Genomic DNA, 21,712 nt, shown 5'->3' with positions numbered 1-21,712 from the left:
GGGCTCCGTAGTTTCTCTCACGGTTTAGCCGAAATGCTTCCTGGGTAAAAATCAAAAGACAAACACGTGAACTATGAAAGGACTTTTAGGGAAAAGTCTTGATTTTCTGTTTTAAAGAAATAAAAGACTTTAAAACCTTTTAAATCTGTTTTCATTGTAAGAAAAGGTTTCTAAATGTATAAAAACTCGTACATTTGTCGCTCCTGTTGAGTTTACATCTAATGAGAAAATCCACAGTGATTTCATTGTAAATAAATCTACTGTCCCATCAGATGTTCATGTTTAATTCCAGTTTTATTAAATTTAGTTTTTCCTCCTGATCTCCCATCAGCTGCTGTTGCTCCATTAAATCTTCATCCAGCTGTTTCACCTCAGTGAGGATCAAACCTCATGAACATCCAGATGTTAACTAATAAACTCAACTTTAGCAGAAATCATTTCATCCAGATGGAAAACATCAAAGTCAAAGAGGAGAGTTAAGTTATAAATATCACATTTTATTACTGCTGAATATTATTGATACATTTTCTTATATTTCTTCATCAGTTCATATTATGAATAAAATTATCTGAAAGCTAAAATGTTTCTATTTGTTCATAGCAAACATTTTGCATAATTAACTACCAGCCACCAATGTTCATTATTTGTCCAGTTTTCCTCTAACAATCCATAAATAACAATTTCTTGTGATAATAAATAATTTAACTAACAGGACAATAATTTTCTCTCTCTGGGTAAATTAACGTCTCCAAAACAAACTGTTCAGTTTCATCTCATTAATATATTCTTAGACATTGTGGATCCTCATATAATTTATCTTTTTAATTCTGACTCCAAGGTAATTTATTCATGTATATTCTGCCATCTTTGTTTATTAAAAACATTATTTTCATTACGCCAAACCCTCTTAGATAAAACTTTACAGAATCAACCAGATGGAAACTTTTCCTCTTTCTGATGTTTTATTGTTTTAAGTCCAGCATTAAAGGCTTTAATGACTTTAATGTTTTTCAGAGAACTGGTGTTTAAATGAACTATGTTCCTGTTAAATATTTCTATCTACTATCTGGTAAAATATTCTCTCTATTATTATAAAGTTTGTTTGATAGGGACAGACACACATTGACATAGACAAACTGAATAAAACAGCAGTCCCATGTTTGCATCATGGTGCAATAGCAACAGCTAATTTGCAGCACTTGTCCCTAGTTGGGCTTTGAAAAAAACAATCTGATAAATCATCAAAACAACCATTTAAAATGAATTATCAACATAAAGATCAGACCTTTTTCTACAGATGATAAAATCTTCCTCATTAACCTGATAGAGTCTCTGAGTCATTTTGGTCCCAAAAGGTGAATTAATATTAATTAGTGATTCCATCTGATGGCTGATATTTAACATGTCTGATGTTATTACAATAATCATCAAGTCTCTCCAGTTAATCTCCATCTATTGGTTCTAGTTTTCTGACTGAGCCTGAAAATCCTTCAGTGTGACGACGTTTTATTCTGAGCTGCTCTCATCTTCACTCATCGTGTAAAATCCTGGTAACAGGAAAAACTGAAGAGTTTTCTACAACTTTTTGGTCCATTGATCAGAATCAGAATCACAAGAATTTTGTCATCATCAGAAAGACAACAAAATTGCAGTTCTATCATAAGCATTCATTACACAACAGCACACTGGGGGGGGGAAGTGGGAGAGAAGAGGTAGTTGGCTGATCTTTACTTGTTGCAACATGAGGAACGTTTCTATGGCCCCTGCTGCCGCCAGGGGGCGACATTCCAGACAGTCATGTCTGAACCTGGGAATGAACTAAAGTGACCTTTACCTTCGACATTACGTCATCTGACTCTGTACTTCTGAACCAATCAGAAACCGAGGCAGTTTCCTTGTTTAAGGAAGTCAGGGCAGCATTTCTATCTCCAACCCAAATGTCACAGACTTTGTTTAACCCATTACATCATTGTTTACATACTTTTAAGCTTTTAGTAAATCCAGATCTACCAAGCATTTTGTCTCCTTCCTTAAAGTTTTCCTTAAAGTTTTACCGTTCTTTTAAAAAACGGTAAACTACTGGCAGCTACAGACGCCAGTATTTTACCGTTCTTTTAAAAAACGGTAAACTACTGGCAGCTACAGACGCCAGTATTTTACCGTTCTTTTAAAAAACGGTAAACTACTGGCAGCTATAGACGCCAGAAGTTTACCGTTCTTTCCCAGTATCCATACCGTACTTGCATTGACGGTAATCTGTTGTCAGGATTAATTACGGTACAGCTACTGTGCATTTACAGTAAACTTCTGCCGTCTGTAGCTGCCAGTATGTTACTGTAAATTTACAGGATTATTTCTTAGAGTGTGTATATATATATAAAAAAATTCCCTTCTCACCCTCCTCGGGTGGTCTGTTTCATCCTCTGAGCTCGGGTCCTCTACCAGAGGCCTGGGAGCTTGAGGGTTCTGCGCAGTATCTTGGCTGTGCCTAGAACTGCACATTTCTGGACTGAGATGTCTGATGTTGTTCCTGGGATCTGTTGTAGCCACTGCTCCAGTTTGGGGGTGACTGCCCCGAGGGCCCCGATGACCACAGGCACCACTGTGGTCTTCACTTTCCAGGTCTTTTTCAGTTCCTCCCTGAGGCCCTGGTACTTCTCCAATTTCTCATGCTCCTTTTTCCTGATGTTGTAATCACTTGGTATTGCTACATCCACCACAACGGCTTTCCTCTGTTCTTTATCCACCACCACAATGTCCGGTTGGTTCGCCATTACCATCTTGTCTGTCTGGATCTGGAAGTCCCACAGGATCTTAGCTCGGTCATTCTCCACCACTTTTGGGGGTGTTCCCCACTTTGATCTCGGGGCTTCCAGTCCATATTCTGCACAGATGTTCCTGTACACTATGCCTGCCACTTGGTTATGTCGTTCCATGTACGCTTTCCCTGCCAGCATCTTGCACCCTGCTATTATGTGCTGGACTGTCTCAGGGGCCTCCTTGCACAACCTACACCTTGGGTCTTCTCTGGTGTGGTAGATCTGAGCCTCTATTGCTCTGGTGTTTAGGGCCTGTTCCTGGGCGGCCAGGATGAGAGCCTCTGTGCTGTCCTTGAGTCCAGCTTTCTCCAGCCATTGGTAGGTTTTCCTGACATCAGCCACTTCAGTTATTTGTCGGTGGTACATCCCATGTAGGGGCTTGTCCTCCCATGATGGTACTTCCAGCACCTTGTCTTCTGTTCCCCATTGCCTGAGACATTCGCTGAGCACATCGTCCGTTGAGGCTTTGTCCTTGATGTATTTATGGATCTTGGATGTTTCATCCTGGACAGTGGCTCTCACACTCACTAGTCCTCTGCCTCCTTCCTTACGGCTCGTGTACAGTCTCAGGGTGCTGGATTTGGGGTGGAATCCTCCATGCATGGTTAGTAGCTTCCTAGTCTTAACATCCGTGGCCTTCATCTCTTCCATTGGCCAGCTAATTATTCCGGCAGGGTATCTGATTACTGGTAAGGCATAGCTGTTTATTGCACGGATCTTGTTCTTGCCATTGAGCTGGCTTCTCAGGACTTGCCTTATTCGTTGGAGGTATTTGGCTGTGGCTCCTTTCCTTGTGACCTCATTGAGGTTGCCATTTCCTTGTGGTATTCCCAGGTACTTGTAGCTGTGCTCTATGTCTGCTATTGTTCCTTCTGGGAGTGAGACCCCTTCTGTGTGGGCGACCTTCCCTCTCTTTGTAACCATCCGACCACACTTCTCTAGTCCGAATGACATCCCAATGTCAGTGCTGTAGATCCTGGTGGTGAGGATCAGTGAGTCGATGTCTCGCTCGCTCTTGGCGTACAGCTTGATGTCATCCATGTAGAGGAGGTGACTGATCGTGGCCCCATTCTTGAGTCGGTATCCGTAGCCAGTCTTGTTGATGATTTGGCTGAGAGGGTTCAGGCCTATGCAGAACAGCAGTGGGGACAGAGCATCTCCTTGGTATATGCCACATTTGATGGACACTTGTGCAAGTGGTTTGCAGTTGGCTTCAAGGGTGGTTTTCCACAGCCCCATCGAGTTTGCAATGAAGGCTCTTAGAGTCCTATTGATGTTGTACATCTCTAAGCATTCAATGATCCAAGTGTGTGGCATTGAGTCATAGGCTTTCTTGTAATCAATCCAAGCGGTACACAGGTTGGTGTGTCGGGTTTTGCAGTCTCGGGCGACTGTGTGGTCTACAAGGAGTTGGTGTTTGGCTCCTCTGCTATTTATGCCTATGCCCTTCTGTGCCTTGCTCAGGTATTTATCCATGTGCCCGCTTATCTTAGCCGCTATGATGCCTGACATGAGCTTCCATGTTGTAGAGAGACAGGTTATTGGCCGATAGTTGGATGGGACTGAACCCTTCGAGGGATCCTTCTGTATCAGGATTGTGCGCCCTTCAGTTAACCATTCAGGGTGAGTCCCATTTTGTAGCAGCTGGTTCAGTTGAGCTGCCAGTCGCTCATGGAGGGCAGTGAGTTTCTTAAGCCAGTAGGCATGGATCATGTCAGGTCCTGGTGCTGTCCAGTTTTTCATACCCGAGACTCTGTCTTGGACATCTGCCACAGTGATGGTTACTGGGGCTTGTTCCGGGAGGTTGCTGTGGTCCTCTCGTAGAGAGGTTAGCCACTGTGCATTGCTGTTGTGGGACGCCTCCCTTACCCATATGCCTTTCCAGTATTGTTCAGTCTCCAGCCTGGGTGGGTCTGCTCTGTTGTTATTACCCTGCCATTGAGAGTACACTTTAGCTGGTTGGGTGGCGAAGAGCCGGTTAATCCTCCTGGCTTCATTCTCTCTCGTGTATCTCTTTAGGCGGCTGGCCAAGGCTTGGAGCCTTTGTTTGGCAGTTTCGAGTGCTTCAGGTATGGGCATCTGGCTGTACTTCTTGGGTACTGATCTTTCCATTGCACCCCTTTGGAGCTCTGACAGTTGACTCACTTCCCTCCTTGTGATCTTGATCTTAGCCTCTAACCGTCTTTTCCATGGTGGGTATTGGGTCTCATGGTTGCTCTTATAACCAAGCATCTCAAGGATCACTGATGCTGAGTTGTATATCAGCTCATTGGTTTCTGTTATGGTGTTGGTAGGGATCGTTCTCAATGCTGCATTCACATCTTCAATGAGACTTTCTGATGGTACTTCACTCAGCCGTTGTAATTGGCGTTGGGGTCGTCTGGTGTTCATTCGGGCCATGATTCTCTCTCAGGTCAGTTGCTGCCTCATTCAGCTCAGATGGTTCGTTCATTACTGGGGCTACATACCCAGTCTCTGGGCGGGGAGTTGTAGTTGACTCCCTTCTGACCTGGCATCCTGGCTCCTTCCCGTAGCACTTACGGCTTGTGTCGTACCTCGTCAATCTCAAGTTGTGACAGCAGTTGCCGTTTGCGGATGTTGGAACACTGAGCTACTAGTTGTTTGGCAGTTAGTGTTGACTGGGGATGTCGAGCTAACCATTCCTCCCACAGTCTTTGCATGTAGCCCCTCTGACTAGGATTACTTGAGTAGTAGCATTCCAACAGATCCATGTTTTCACCTCTCGCCCATTTCCGTCTTGTTCCAGTAGCCCACTTTTCATCAGGGTGCTCTGGTTCCCCAGCACCTGACGCAGACCTTGTTTGACCGGGCGACGTCTGAGCCGGCATGTCGTGCTTATTTGTGTCTCTCATGGTATGAGGTAGGCTATATAGCTCCAAGGGTCTTGCCTAAGGACCCACACTGAAATGTCATATATATATATATATATATATATATATATATATATATATATATATATATATATATATATATATATATATATGAACAGGGCAATGTATTTTAATGCTCAATATTACCCATCAGATACTGATCCCCCACTTTAAAACAAGGGGAACGGTATTTGATGGGTAATATCGAGCATTAAAATACATTGCCCTGTTTTTATTTCATAAATATATATATGTATATATAACTAAACATATATATACATTTATAATAATTATAATATATGTGACATTTATGTATTTATCATCACTATTATTTATTATTATTATTACTAGTATTATTATTATTGTTGTTATTATTATTATTAGTTTGTCAAAGAAACGGAATGATGCTATTGATGCTGGGAACATGAGAGCCTTGAGGGGCTGAAATATCTATGATTAGCCTTTTTTTTACCTGAATATTTGCGAGTGGCGATGCCAATGGGGCTGACGCGGAAAGTAGGGAAAGGTGACCTAGAAAAGGGGCCTATAACGAACCCTTTTTGAACTTCTTCGGCGAGGAGAGAGTCGACTGTGTCGGGACCTGAGAGAGCGGATTGAAGATTGTGACATTGGTAGGTGGAATCTGGAATAATTTCTATGCCCGGGTGGAAACCGTGAGTGAAGCCGTTAATGAGAAATTTAACGAAATCCCTGTCTGGGTGATGCTTGAGAGGGCTTTCACCTGTACTGGAGTGGAGAGATGGCGGCCTAGTCAGTCTGCTGTGGAAGTGGGGTTATGGGGGCAGGTGTGCCTTGCGTGGGCTCCGCCACAGAAGGAGCAGGCGCGCAGCAACCTGCAACTGGAGCTTGAGCAGCCGAGGTCGTTGAAGTTGTTGCAGATCGTCCTGCCTCCTTGGTACAGGATGGGGCGACCTCTTTTCTCGGTTCCCCTGTGCGTGAGGGTTTTGGCGGAGGGAGATGGTTCGCTGGACTTCGGAATGAGGGGAGGAAGAGGGGCGGCGGTGGTCAGACGGTTGGCGGTAGAAAAAGCGAGAGCGGAGAGGGATGATAGATGTACAGGCTGTGGCTGGGTGAGAAATGGTGTCTCTGTAAAGAGAAAAAGCGAGAGCAAATTCGACGGGTGTGAGGTCTTTGGAATGGGAGCTTAAAGAATTGCTAAGTTGCATGGGACCTTGGTTTGTATTGATTTCTCTTGGTTAACTAAAACAGATGAGAGAAGGTTGAAGGAGAAGTGCTAGATCGACATAATTACCATTCAGGACTTGCTGGCTAAGAGAAGGAGAAATGGGGGAGGGCCGTGGTACTTATTGGATGACTGAGCTGGTTGAGGTTGAGGCAGCTGGGGACGGGTCAAAGAGGTCATCCGAGTCGGAGCGGTCGGGCTGGACAGAAAGAGCGTCTTCCGTTGTGAGAAGAACTTTTTTGTTGACAAGCAACGTAGTCGGTTGACAAACGATGTAACAGGCGTGGAACGGCTCTGGAGCGGGGTAAATATGGGCCGTTTAGGAAATTGGAGGTGTGGTTTGAGGCGTGGTTCTGCTCCTGAACCTAAATTAACAAGTTAACTCCAGGTTGTTTTACCTTTGTTTACCTTTAATGTGGCTCATCACAGCCGCTGTAGTTTCTGAACGTTCAATAAACGACAAACTTGGACTAATTTCCTCGATCTTTGTGAGTTTACGTTATTTACAACAAACACGGTAAATATTTTTCATTAAGTATTTAACAAACAAATGGCTTCTACCGCGATAATTATGTGACATTAAATTAATTATCTAATATAAAAATAGTTTGGTTCTTTGAGCTCAGACTCTGAAAAACTTTTCCTTTATCGTTTTCTCTTCATGCCAGGAAAGAAGGTCCAAAAGACCCAGTAGACGACGTGGCTTCCAGACAGAAAGTCCCAAGGACCCAGGTAAGGCCCCCACTCTGAGGATCTGTTTAGTCTTTTCTTCCATCGTGTTTGTATTCATTTGGTCAGATGAGTAGTAACCGTTCTCCTCCAGCGAGGCGTACCCAGGATTTCAGTTTCCACCGAAGAAACAATGTGATCCCCAGGCAAGTGAATCAATTTCAGGGAATTAAACAGAGAAAACAACTAACTGCTGAATAAAACTTGACTAACTTTTAACTATTAACATAATTATATTCCTCAACACCTCAGGCACCACCCAGATTTCGAAGGGGACGGGACGGTTTAGGTCAGGAGTTTGAACACGATCAGAGCGACGCCTGCAGCCGCTCCAAAGCCCAGGCCAAAACTCAAGCCGCTCACAAAAGACTCTCCACAGTTGGTCAAAAAGCCCCACACACTCCAGCTCGGACGCTGCCGCTCTCCATTCAAATGGCCAAGAATGGCTTCCACCATTTCATCTTCTTCAGATGCATTTAAGTTATAAGACCTTTTGATCTTCTTCATTAGTCCTGCAATTTCAAGTAGTAACTCCTCCGTATTTAAATATCTTAGCCTCCTCCTTTCAACCCTGATATAAAAATCTTTAATATCGTCAACGAGGTTATTATCCATGTTGAACGTTTTCTCTAGTCTTTCTTCAGAACTCGAATGAAAGATCTTGGGAAAGTTCAAGTACTTAAAACTGTTTTATGATGTCATAACAAAGGAGAATGGTATTATGACATCACAGGGAGAGTGATGTCATAACTGACACATATTTGCATTTGCATATATTTATGCATTTTATAAAATATATTTATATGGTTTTCTTTTTTACATATGTTGAGAATGAAAATCTAAACGGATGAATCATAATTTGTATCGACACACGGAGCATAAAATGAGCCAAAAGCATTTTATTCTCTTTCAGCGCTGAAAGGAGACGTTTTAACCTTCACATCCGAGACGTTTCTAAAAAAGTTTGAGCAGCGTCTGAGGAGCAGCTGATCATATGGACTGAAGACTCTCCCTGAATCTCACCACGTCTCTGTGGCCTGATAAGTTTCTGTTTCTCTGAGGAATGAGCCTCAGAGTCTGACAGAATCAAACATCCATCCATCCATTTTCCTGCACCCTTGTCCCTCAGTGGGGTCAGGAGGTGCTGGTGCCTCTCCAGCTGGCGTGCCGGGCGAGAGGCGGGGTCACCTGGACAGGTCACCTGGACAGGTCACCAGTCTGTCGCAGGGCAACACAGAGACACACAGGACACACAACCATACACACACTCACACCTAGGGGCAATTTGGAGAGACCAATTAACCTGACAGTCATGTTTTTGGACTGTGGGAGGAAACCGGAGTACCTGGAGAAAACCCACCATGCACAGGGAGAACATGGAGACTCCATGCAGAAAGACCGGGAATCGAACCCAGAACCTTCTTGCTGCAAGGCAACAGCTCCACCAACTGCTCCACTGTGCAGCCCGGAATCAAACATGTAACTCTTTACTATGAGCCCTTTGTCTAACAGCGTGTGACTCTTTCTCCACCTGGTAAAACGTCTCAACGTCCCTTATAAAGATGAGATAAATTATATACATTTATTCCAACATAACACTAATATAAAAAAGAAATAATTTTAATGAGAACAAAAAGTCCCAGTGAAACATAAACTCCGATTCTTCCTCGACTGTCTGGTTGTAGATTCTCAGTCGGAGGTTGAAGCTGATCAGCAGCAGCTGGAGAGAAAAGGAGAAACTTCAGTTTAGACCTGGAATCAGATGAATGTCAGCAGAGAAACAGAAGCAGGACGACAGATTTTACCAGAAACGTTGAGTCGACATCTTCCAGAGTTGAATCCATCTTCAGTTTTCACGTCACACAGATACAGACCAGAGTCTTCAGTCCTCAGTCTGGACACATGGAGTCTGATTCGTCCTTCTCTGAGGACGTCTTTGTCACTCTGGACTCATCCTGAAAACTGATCATGCTGAGAATCTGGAAACTCAACACCATCATGGACCTGATAGAGAACCAGTTCTCTATCAGGAGCCAACAAGCTGCAGTAGATGAAGAGATTCTTCCAGTTTCCCTGAGTCCTGGAGGTGAAGGTTTTTATAAAAATCTGAAGCTGCAGAGAATAAAAACATGACCTGGAGTTTTACTGCTGCTGTTCTGGTTTAATACCAGAAGGTGCAGTAATGATCTGTTTCTGAATAAACTAAACATGAGTCCAGATGTTCCTGATGTCCTGCTGCCTCTCCTCCTCCTCTTCCTCTCTCTCTCAGGATGAAGATGATCTCCCTGCTGCTCCTCATCCTCAGCTCATGTCTCTGTGGTCAGTCTCCATCTTGTCTTTGTGACAGAAAGCTCTCTAGATGGAGCTGAAAGACTCCCATGTTCCAGTTCTCAGTGTGTCTGCTCCTCTCTTTCCCTCTCTGTCTCCTCAGCAGCAACATTTGTAGTGAATGTGACCCAGAGCAGCTATGAGGCCGAGGAGAACCAGAACATCACTCTGGAGTGGACCTTCACCTCCAGGACTCAGGGATCCTGGAAGAATCTGTTCATCTACTGTGAAGCGAACACGGATCAGGGAGTCTTTGTTCTCTATCATGTATATAAAGGTGTTGAGTTTCCAGAGTCTCAGCATGAACAATTTTCAGGACGAGTCCAGAGTGACAAAGATGTCCTCAGAGAAGGACGAATCAGACTCCATGTCTCCAGACTGAGGACTGAAGACTCTGGTCTGTATCTGTGTGACGTGATGACAGAATATGGATTCAACTCTGGAAGATGTCGACTCAAAGTTACTGGTGAGTTTGAACTTCAAAGAAAGTTTCAGGTTTTTCTGTAATTCAGCTAAGAATTTGTTGCTCTCATGTCGTTTAGCTCTGAAATATTTTCTCTTTTCATTTCTGTTAATATTTTGACCGTTTGCTTTAACAGTGGTTTATTGTGTCCTTTCTATTGTTTCCTCTAAAATTCAAAGCTAAAGACGTCATAAAATAAACTAAAACAACATTTTATATGAACATCAGTTTCTCTAATGATACATAAAACACTTTTATTTCAATCCATTTTCCAGCTTCTTCTGGAATCTTCCATCATCATAAAGAAGATTCAGCATCAGACAGAAAAGATTCAGCATCAGACAGTCGAGGACGGATTGGCCTCCATGTTTTACTGGGAGTGACACCAGCAGCTACACTCACAGTTTTACTGATCAAACATGGATCCAGAACTCTACTGGTGAATTGGCTGATGAAAAACTTTAATTCAGTTATTTAACTTAACACTGAATCTTCAGGAAGCAGCTGATGGATCCTGAACTCATTCTGGACTCTGAGGAGATCATGGACTCCAGTCCTGACAGGAAAACAATCCCACATCATTACTCCTCCACCACTGTGCTTTGCAGCAGCTGTTGGTCTGTAAACAAGCTGCTGTGGTTTATAACCAAAACTTCCCTACTTTGTATTATTTTTTCCCATGGAAAGTTGTTGTAGTTTTGCAGTTCTCTTTGAAGTAACTTTATAAATAAAAGTCATGCAGCTATTCTAATAATTAGTTGATGGATAATGAATGATTGAACTTTAAGCCTGAATAATAATTTTGGACATAATGGTAGAAGTCATAAAGGTAATTGTCACAACATTTAATGAAGAACAAACCAGATTTTTTATTCATTATTGTATATAAAGAGTATTAAATTATTGTTTCCTGGTGTTTTAAAATATTAATGAAGTCAAAAAGATTCAATTATCTGTTCTTTTACGTTTCAATGCACTGATTCTCCTGGCCATCATCATCTGCTCTTCATACAATATTTTCTCATTAATATTTTTTATTTTTTTTGTAAAATTGTTTGACTTTGCATGAAGTTTTCTTGATAACTTTTATAAACTAAACGAGGTGAGTCAGGAAGTTTTCCAGATGTTCAAAGATTTCTTCAGGTTTATGTACGATAATGTAAAATTATTGAATTAAAAAGTGTCGGCATCTTCAGTCTGAATACAAGGAGGGAGTCAGTCAGTCAGTCAGTCAGTCAGTCAGTCAGTCAGTCAGTCAGTCAGTCAGTCAGTCAGTCATAGATAGATAGATAGATGTGTTGCTCCAGATGGCTCAATCTCTCTGGTAGATTCACTGGAATATTTGTCATTTTTAATCATTTAAAGTTTCTATTCCTGAAGCGTTTTGCTTTATTCTGATATAAAATAATTTTAAAAAATCATGAGGATCAATAGAGCATTACTTACAGCTTCCATTAACGAGGAAAATATTTAGTATTTGCATAAATCCTTGTTCTGCCCGGCTGATGACCCGTCCAGCTGGAGCTGGTTCTGACCCGCTGGCTGCTGGAAACAGACATTCTGGACACAAGAAGAACCTTGAACCAGAACCCTGATCTGAGCTGCTTTCAGCTGCAGCAGCTGATGAACCAGTGAAGCTCTGGATCTGCTCCACTGGTTCTGGTTCTGATGGTTCTGCTGAAATAAATCCAGATTTCTTCCCTCATGTTGTCAGAACCTGATTCACTGCAGAAGCTTTTAACATCAACATGAGCTGCAGCTGTTTGGACTCAGCAGAACCAGTCCAGCTGCTGGATCTGACCTCAGACCAGTTCTACCATCAAGGTGGAGCCACCTGGTGGTGGAGTTAGGAACTGTGAGCTGATAGAGCTGAAGGTCTGAGAGACGAACTGACTGGATCAGTTCAGATTCATTTGTTCTGGTTTTATGTTTTTACCACCAGAATCTTTTCAATTCTTCAAGTTTTATCATTAATGTTAGTCTTAGATATAATTAATCAGTTTGTTTTATTGACATGTTGATCATGTCACAATATGATGGAAAAAAAACAAAATTAAACCCCATATTAGTTTAGATGACATTAAATATCGACTAAATTTATTTATTTATAGAAAACGATGAAGAGGAGCTGCTTCTCTAAAACTAGCAGAAATGTTGGATCAATTAAATATCTGGTGATCAATCAGCTGGTCGTTTTTACTGGGAAATGTTGATGCTTTATTCTTTTTCTGTTAATAAAAATAATCAAATTATTAATTCTGTTTTTCTTTTTTTCAAATAAGCATCAACATACAAGCAGTGAGAATCTTTACATCTCCACCATTATCTTGACAGAACCACCTGTTTCAAGAATTAAACCGTTGAAATTAATTTCTATAATTTTATAGTAAACACAAAAAAATCTGAGCAAATATTGAAGTAAATATTTATATCTTAATGTCTTAACATTTTTTCAAAACTGATAAAAGAAACTAATTTTTTTTCCAGCTGTTCTGAGATTTCTACAGACTTTATGTAGAAATGTACCTTTAAAACTATACAAGTTCACACAGACACATGTTTGAAATCAGTTTATTGATTTACTGACATCAAAGTTACAGAAAAACATGAAGGAAATATTTTCAGTTTGGGATTTTTTCTTTGAATTTATCATAAAGATCAGAAATCTAAGCTGCAGTTTGTGTGTTTGCAAAAACATGATTAGAATGAAGAATTTAGAAACATTCAAAGCTTTTTGATTTTACCCAGAAAGTTTTCTGCTAATATATATGAATTGTAACATGAGAGTAAATTACAGAAAGAGAAAATGTTTCATTCAATATGAGAGTACAGCTGCTGGTTTGATGCTCAGACTGTCTCTCACATCAGTGATCAATAAAGTTTATTGAGAGAATTTGGAGAATTAAAGTCGATGTATTGAACCAACAACAGATTATACAGAATAATGAAACCAATAAGGTCAAAATTTGATCCTAATGAATATTTTTTATGTTGTAAAAGCAAGAAATGATCATTTGTTTGTTTTTGTTAATTTTTATGATCAAATATAGATCCAGTTGTGAAGCCAGTTGTGCATCAAGCCAGCAGGTCATCATCATGTTGAAAACTCACTTTATAAAGCTAAAGATCAGATTCTTTGATTTAGAAACATTCATCATCTCAAGTTCATTCAGCATTTTTATCTGTTCTGCTGCTTTGAACTGAAACTGAACATCATGGCAGCTGAGTCGTCGATTCACTATATTAACAGTACATAGTCACAGAAGTGTGTGTTCACTATATTAACAGTACATAGTCACAGACGTGTGTGTTCACTATATTAACAGTACATAGTCACAGACGTGTGTGTTCACTACAGTTACAGTACATAGTCACAGAAGTGTGTGTTCACTATATTAACAGTACATAGTCACAGACGTGTGTGTTCACTATATTAACAGCACATAGTCACAGACGTGTGTGTTCACTATATTAACAGCACATAGTCACAGACGTGTGTGTTCACTATATTAACAGCACATAGTCACAGACGTGTGTGTTCACTATATTAACAGCACATAGTCACAGACGTGTGTGTTCACTATATTAACAGCACATAGTCACAGACGTGTGTGTTCACTATATTAACAGCACATAGTCACAGACGTGTGTGTTCACTATATTAACAGCACATAGTCACAGACGTGTGTGTTCACTATATTAACAGTACATAGTCACAGACGTGTGTGTTCACTACAGTTACAGTACATAGTCACAGAAGTGTGTGTTCACTATATTAACAGTACATAGTCACAGACGTGTGTGTTCACTATATTAACAGTACATAGTCACAGACGTGTGTGTTCACTATATTAACAGTACATAGTCACAGACGTGTGTGTTCACTACAGTTACAGTACATAGTCACAGAAGTGTGTGTTCACTATATTAACAGTACATAGTCACAGACGTGTGTGTTCACTATATTAACAGCACATAGTCACAGACGTGTGTGTTCACTATATTAACAGCACATAGTCACAGACGTGTGTGTTCACTATATTAACAGCACATAGTCACAGACGTGTGTGTTCACTATATTAACAGCACATAGTCACAGACGTGTGTGTTCACTATATTAACAGCACATAGTCACAGACGTGTGTGTTCACTATATTAACAGCACATAGTCACAGACGTGTGTGTTCACTATATTAACAGCACATAGTCACAGAAGTGTGTGTTCACTATATTAACAGCACATAGTCACAGACGTGTGTGTTCCCTCCTGCTGCTGGAGGAGAGAGTTCAGTCTCTTCTCTAGCAGCACATCCTCCTCGGTCAGCTGTGTCAGGCCAGTAGGGTCACATCCAGCTCCACCTCTCATATCCACTGCTCTGCTAGGCCCAGCCCAACCTCGCTGAACACTCTGGTTAAAAAGTTCATGCTTCCAAGATTGAAAAACACTTGTGCTTATTTTACTGTAGGAACAGTAAAATAGTATAGAAGGAACAACGTTGTCTTTTTGGAACAGGTTTTGTCTTTTTGAAAACATACAAGACAAAACCTGTAAACTATGTTTTCCTCCTCAATCTTCCCCCAGCTGACTACCTAGCAGCCGACCTCTTTGAACAAACATTCCTGTGTGAGAGACGGACAGGATTCACATCTACCTGTCAGTGTTTCAGCTCCAACACTTTGGCTGCTGTTCATGTTCACGTCCTCTTGTCTTCTGGTCTGATACTGTTTCTATTAATTGATTAAGATAAATCTGATTGCTGAGAAAAACAAAGGCTGAATGTCAACTTGATGAAGTTAAATACACAAAAAATATATATTTAGATTTTCTGATATTTTGATTGTTGATCTTGAACAGAAATAAACTCTGCTTGGGACTTGTTTTATCAAGCTGATCACATGATCTGTAATTGATTAATCACATTTAATCGCATTTTAATCAAAAATTATAAATTGCCAAAATAAAAAACATTTTCTATTCAAAATCACTTTCTGCCATTAAATTGTTGAATAAAGGACATTTGAGAGCAACAACAAATATATTTATTATTTAATCTGTTAGGATTTCCAAAGTGTTCAGGATGATTTAGCTCCCTCCAGGATAATCAGAGCTTGTTTATCTAAGGCTTATTATATTTGCTGTGTTTTGTTATTCTGATTATTTAAGTGACTCTTTTGGAGACCTTAACATATTCAAAGATTCACCAAGCTTCACCGAACGTTATCCCCAGCGATAATTTTTGGGATTTTGATAGAGTAAAGACTGGGTGGCCAAACTGCTCCACACAGATCTGAAAGTTGGCTCATAAGTTGATCCCCACAAATCAGGATTAAAAGTCTTTTGGAGCTATGTTGTAAAATTTCATTTTGGGTCTAAGGGCAAATTATGGCAATTTTTCACATTTACACACCTCAAACTTAAACAAGATCCTGGGAATTTAGAGCTTCATGTTTGATCAGTAGATCAGAGGCAGAGGATTCAAAGTTATCAAAACCTTGAGTTATTTTTTAGCATATTTAGTTTTCTCTCAATCATCTCATCATCTGATTGATACCAAGCTGGATATGAAGGACTTGTGTTAATGTCTAAAGACACAAATAGGAATTGGAATTTGACTCCAGGGCGCCCCCTATGTTATTCCAGCAGCTATCTTTCCCTTACGCATCATCGGATCTCCACTAGATGTTTTGTTCATCATCAGGGAGCGCTGCTAGTCAGGCTGGTCTCGTTCAGTCATGAAACCTGATCTCCGTCTGACAAACCAAAGTCCAAACTTCAGGTCTTCACTAAACTAATTACTGAAACAAATATTGAAGAAACTGATATAAAAGAGAGACAAAGAGATCCTGTTATGTTATTGTTTTAGTAATAGCTTAAAGTTGTTTATGTTCTTCTGCCTCTCCTCCTCCTCTTCCTCTCTCAGGATGAAGATGATCTCCCTGCTGCTCCTCATCCTCAGCTCATGTCTCTGTGGTCAGTCTCCATCTTGTCTTTGTGACAGAAAGCTCTCTAGATGGAGCTGAAAGACTCCCATGTTCCAGTTCTCAGTGTGTCTGCTCCTCTCTTTCCCTCTCTGTCTCCTCAGCAGCAACATTTGTAGTGAATGTGACCCAGAGCAGCTATGAGGCCGAGGAGAACCACAGCATCACTCTGGAGTGGACCTTCACCACCAGGACTCAGGGATCCTACAAATACACAAAGATCTTCTGTGACCTGACACGTAAGAGAGAATTAGTCCTGATCAAAGTAAATAATGGAGTCGAGGTGTCAGATTCTCAGCATGAACAGTTTTCAGGACGAGTTCAAATGGACAAAGACGTCCTCAGAGAAGGACGAATCAGACTCCATGTGTCCAGACTGAGGACACATGGTCTGATCTGGTCTGACTCTGATCTGTATCGATGTGATGTGAAAACTAATGATAGTTTTGGATCTGCAGAATGTAAACTCAGTGTCTTTGGTGAGTAAATTTTTCAGAGCTTTAAATATTTTAGACAGTTTTCTTCAGCATTATAGTTTTTTTTGTTTGGTTTTTTTTTAGCATAAATGAAAACTATGTTTATTAGTAAAATCCTTTAACCTGTTACTATTAAAGGTTATATTCTAAGCGCTAAAAATGATGGAGCCGCAATTCTAGACAAAATTTACCTGTGAGGTCAGGATGGGACCCTTGTTTTTTGGGGCAAAGAACAAAAGAATAATTCAAAGATCAAAATGAGTTAAGATCCTTCTGCATTTAAGAACATCACCACCACTAGTTTCAATATCCATGGCAGGTTCTGGGACATGAGGACAAGTTTAATTGCCCAGGTTAAAAACCAAACAGTGATCACTGGTGACTATGATGCTCAAACCAAAATTATATTATAAAACTAACAGCATCAGATTGTAGCTGTGATAATGTGACATGTGTCTGAGACTTAAATTGTGTAATGCTATGACCAACAACGCCACCTAGAGTCAAAGACCCAGAACTGTTCAGCTTCTCAAGCTTCACAAAAAGACTTCACAAAGTCGGGACAACAACGAGAGGTGGATCATTAATTTTAAAAATATGTATTTTTACAAAAATGAGCCAACAACATAACAAAATCTGTACATGAAATAAAAGTTACAGACATCAAAAACTACAAAGCATTTTGCACATTTCCCATTTAATGATGTCTTCAAACCCAATTATTACCAAAACAGAAAAAAGAAAAAGTTCTGCACAACAAACTGTAACAAGCAAAGATAAAATACATCTGCATGCAAATAAAAATAGCAGACAACAAATAAGCAAGCAGCAAAATTACAAAAAGACTCAGAAAGCAAGAGCTAGGTGGGTAAATGAAATAAATGGAAGACATTTATATACAATACAAAATACAGTCGATGTAGAAAGGATCAGAGGAATAAACAGGAGGGAGGAGATAATTGTAAATAGAATAAGAACCGGGTATAGTTTCCTAAATGGAACTCTTTTTAAGATGAGGAAACACCTTACTGGTTTAAGGTGTGATGATGTAGAAACAGTGGAACATGTTTTGATTAAATGTAGAAAGTATGAAAGCCAAAGACGATTATTAAAAACGGAACTAGGTGTTAGTAGGGAATTAAAATTTGAGAAGGTGATCGATCAGCTGAACAGTATTGAGGGGAAAAAGAAGATTTTTCGTTTTTTTAAAAAAACACTGGGATCTTTAAGAGAATTTGAGGTGTAGCTGGTAGGAGCCAATAGAGGGCAGTAGAGCGACGTAAATGGATGCAAGCTGCCGTTAAAACCTAAAGAAGAAGAAGAAGAAACCTGGAAAACATCAGCCAACAAAGCAACAACTGTTGACGGTGATAAAAAAAAAAAAAGAAAAACTAACCGAGTAAGTTTATTATATTTCATGTGGATCCGTTTATGTATAATTTAGAGTTAGTTGGATAAAACAGTTCAGATTCGGGAAATGACTAAAGGGCAATTACATCTAAATTTTCACTACCTTCAGCATCTTTAATCGACTCTAGTTTAAAAACTACAACACTCAGAAAATATTGAATATGTTTAGTTTATAATGAAATTGTTTCCGGAAATGTGAGCTTTCAACACTGGAGAATGACGAAGGTTCGGAGGCAGAAAAAGTTTCGACGAACCAGAACCGGGACGGTTAGCAGAGGTGACTCCGCCCACAGCTAGGAGACATCTTGATACGAACCGTTTTACTGAACTAAAACTGAAATGAAAATAATTTATTAAACCCATTCAACACAGTGATAGTTCACTGAATAGTGATGAATGTATGTCGAAACATTAAATGAATGTTTTCTCAGCAACAGCTGTGTTCATAGTTTATTTTTATTACACTGTACAAATAAACAAGAGCACAAAAATGAGAATAGTATCAAAACGTTCAATAGCTTTGGTCAATAATTCCAGAATGTGAAAGTAATAAGTTATATAGATTCAAGTAGTTACATATTCTAAGCCTTTATTTCTTGTAACTTTGATTATGGCTTGTAGATAATAAACCTGAACTCCAGTATCTCTGAAAAGTTAAAATCTTGTAGAATAGCAAAATAGTGGAACATCAGTTAACAGTTAATTTGCTAAACAGCTGCAAAGGTTTCCTGAGCCTTTAAGTCTCACTGCTGGTTGGACAGAAGACATGTTGACACCCAAAGCAAGGAGATGTTTGCTTATATTGTCTCCATGCAAAGAAAAGTTATTGCTAAGGAAGCTGGTGTTTTAGTGTGTTGTATCAAAGTGCATTTATCAAAAGTTGAGTGGAAGGAAAAGCTGTGCTAATAAAGGTGCAACAGGCATAACTGCAACATTGAGAGTATGGTCAAAAGACATACGCTCAGATTTTAAGTCACTTCACAAGGATGAAGGAGTGAAGTGATGCCGGATTCAGAGCAGACTCAGTTCACTCCTTCACTCAGGATTCACCAGAGACAATCCTAGATACAAGCGTCTTACCTGAAGAGAAGAACTGGATCGTTGCTCAGTGGGTCAAAGTTCTGCTTTCAGATGAAAGTAAAGTTTGTATTTCATTCAGAAATGAAGAATCCAGAGTTTGGAGGAAGAAAGAAGAGAATCAGAAACCATGTTGATTAAAGTCCAGAGTGAAATAAAATTAACAGACATTTCAGAAACCTGATATCTGTTTAGGATATTTATGTTTTTATTGATCTTATACAATTTTCTAATTGTCTGTAAACCATCAAAATTACAAGAAGCCTAAAAGAATATCACTGTGTGCAGTGAATCTATGTAAGCTGTTTTATAATAAAAGCTTCACCAGCTGCAGAGAATGAAAATGCCCTGTTTTGTTTTCCTCACCACAAGGGGGCAGTATTGATCATTTTCTGAACAACCTTAATGATGAACCAGGAGTCCAGTTGCTCCTCATATTGTTAGTGATGCTGTTTATTAATGCTCTGCTGCCTCTCCTCCTCCTCTTCCTCTGTCAGGATGAAGATGATCTCCCTGCTGCTCCTCATCCTCAGCTCATGTCTCTGTGGTCAGTCTCCATCTTGTCTTTGTGACAGAAAGCTCTCTAGATGGAGCTGAAAGACTCCCATGTTCCAGTTCTCAGTGTGTCTGCTCCTCTCTTTCCCTCTCTGTCTCCTCAGCAGCAACATTTGTAGTGAATGTGACCCAGAGCAGCTATGAGGCCGAGGAGAACCAGAGCATCACTCTGGAGTGGACCTTCACCACCAGGACTCAGGGATCCTACAGGGAACTGTCCATCTATTGTGACTTAAGAAATTCAGTATTGCCTATAATACTGTATGCTCATCATGATGGTGTTGAGTTTCCAGATTCTCAGGATGATCGGTTTTCAGGACGAGTCCAATGTGACAAAGACGTCCTCAGGGAAGGACGAATCAGACTCCATATGTCCAGACTGAGGACTGAAGACTCTGGAGAGTATGGGTGTGACGTGATGACAGAAGATGGATTCAACTCTGGAGGATGTCTACTCAAGGTTACTGGTGAGAAGAAAGTTGGAGTTTTTTATAGTTTGATCACATGAATTGTGAAAATGAAAAAACAAACTATTTTAATAAATGATTTTTTTTTCCAGCACCTGCTGATCAGCTTCTACCTCAGAGACCAACTTTGACTCCAAAACCAGAGACATGGATAATAATGACTATTTTGATTATGGTAATTATGTTTAGCATTATATGTTTATCCTTAATAGTTAAGATAAGAAAATACTATGTAAATAGTGTTTCAGACAAACACATGAAGGAAGAATGCACTTTCATGCAAAATTCTTGAACTTCTGTTTTAAAGAAACGAAAAACTTTAAAACCTTTACATTCTGTTCTCAGTGCAAGAAGAGATTTTTAAATGTATAAAATCTCTTCAATATTTGTCACTACTTTTTAGTTTACCTCTAATAGGAAAATCCACAGTGAATAAATCAACTGTCTCATCAGATGTTTTATGTTCAATTCCAGTTTTATTAAATGTAGTTTTTTCCTCCTGATCTTTCACCTCAGTGAGGATCAAACCCTCTCTCTCTCTCTCTCTCTCTCTCTCTCTCTCTCTCTCTCTCTCTCTCTCTCTCTAATAAAATGTATCTTGATAGAGGCACAAGGTATGTTTATTTTGTAAATATGTCTTTTATTGATTGGTTGAAATTGTGAATTTGTTTTATTGTATAAGAATACTGGTATAATTTTTGAATAAGAGTCAAAGTAGCAAACGTAATTTTTTGGGTCAAATGTTACAGTATTTGTAGCTAACACTGTCTTTTTGATTTAGTGCATACATACATAAACCTGGCTGTTCATCAATAAAGCCAAAATGCTTCATTTGGTGTGGGGCGTCTGTTACATATTGATTTATAAAAAAGTACACTATCTGATCACATGGTAAAAAAACAATTCTTTTTATTGCTAGTGGATGCTTTTATTATTTTTGCACACTCAAAATAATAACTGTGTTGTTTTTATACCAAATGAATTAAAGTGACATCAGTCACAGCTGTGACAGAAAGCTCTGATTTGAGTTACACATCATCATCATCATGGTGAAGAAGGTGATACGCATGGGTTATGTTAACAGACGCAAACTCAACTTCAGTAAAAATCATTAATACAACTGGAAAACCTCAGTCATTAATTTTTACATGGTTCACTGAATGAAACAACCGAGGAGAACTAAGTTATACATATTAACTTTTATTGCCGTTTATACATTGTGACACATTTTCTTATTTCATCAGAAGTATTGCTTCTAAATAAAAGGTATCTGAAAGCTCAAATGTTTCTATTTGTCCATATCATAGATTTTGC

General features: G+C 39.7%; 1 protein-coding gene and 2 long non-coding RNA genes across 12 annotated transcripts in view; 2 read left to right on the top strand and 1 right to left on the bottom strand.

The window, feature by feature from the left end:
- The window catches only part of LOC145548524 (uncharacterized), a 76,695-nt gene that overhangs the window by 38,391 nt on the left and 16,592 nt on the right, over positions 1-21,712 (top strand). For 4 of the 10 annotated variants that reach the window (XR_014084528.1, XM_081599043.1, XM_081599038.1 and 1 more), the window contains exon 4: positions 10,710-12,139. The exons of 2 other annotated variants lie outside the window; for them this stretch is intronic. Coding sequence is in view for 4 of the 8 variants with exons in the window: in XM_081599043.1 (XP_081455169.1) it covers positions 10,710-10,912 (203 nt within the window). In the remaining 4 variants the exon portion in view is untranslated. Of the gene's footprint in view, positions 1-6,306; positions 6,802-7,351; positions 9,963-10,074; positions 10,438-10,709; positions 12,140-21,712 lie in introns of those variants that run through there. 4 more of the 10 variants (XM_081599045.1, XR_014084529.1, XR_014084526.1 and 1 more) reach the window with 4 other exon arrangements.
- LOC145548527 (uncharacterized) lies at positions 336-20,983 on the bottom strand. The gene is made up of 2 exons (XR_014084537.1): positions 20,927-20,983; positions 336-387 (listed from the first exon to the last, which is right to left on the bottom strand). It is a non-coding gene; the product is annotated as an uncharacterized LOC145548527 (long non-coding RNA).
- Positions 17,970-21,229, top strand: LOC103480844 (uncharacterized). Its single transcript, XR_014084536.1, has 4 exons — positions 17,970-18,288; positions 19,874-19,923; positions 20,036-20,398; positions 20,491-21,229. It is a non-coding gene; the product is annotated as an uncharacterized LOC103480844 (long non-coding RNA).

Source organism: Poecilia reticulata, chromosome 18 (assembly GCF_904066995.2).
Source record: "Poecilia reticulata chromosome 18, P_reticulata-male-v2, whole genome shotgun sequence".
In the NCBI taxonomy this organism is placed as follows: domain Eukaryota; kingdom Metazoa; phylum Chordata; class Actinopteri; order Cyprinodontiformes; family Poeciliidae; genus Poecilia; species Poecilia reticulata.
The sequence above is the reverse complement of the archived record's forward strand: the minus strand, read 5'-3'. Positions and strand labels throughout refer to the sequence as shown.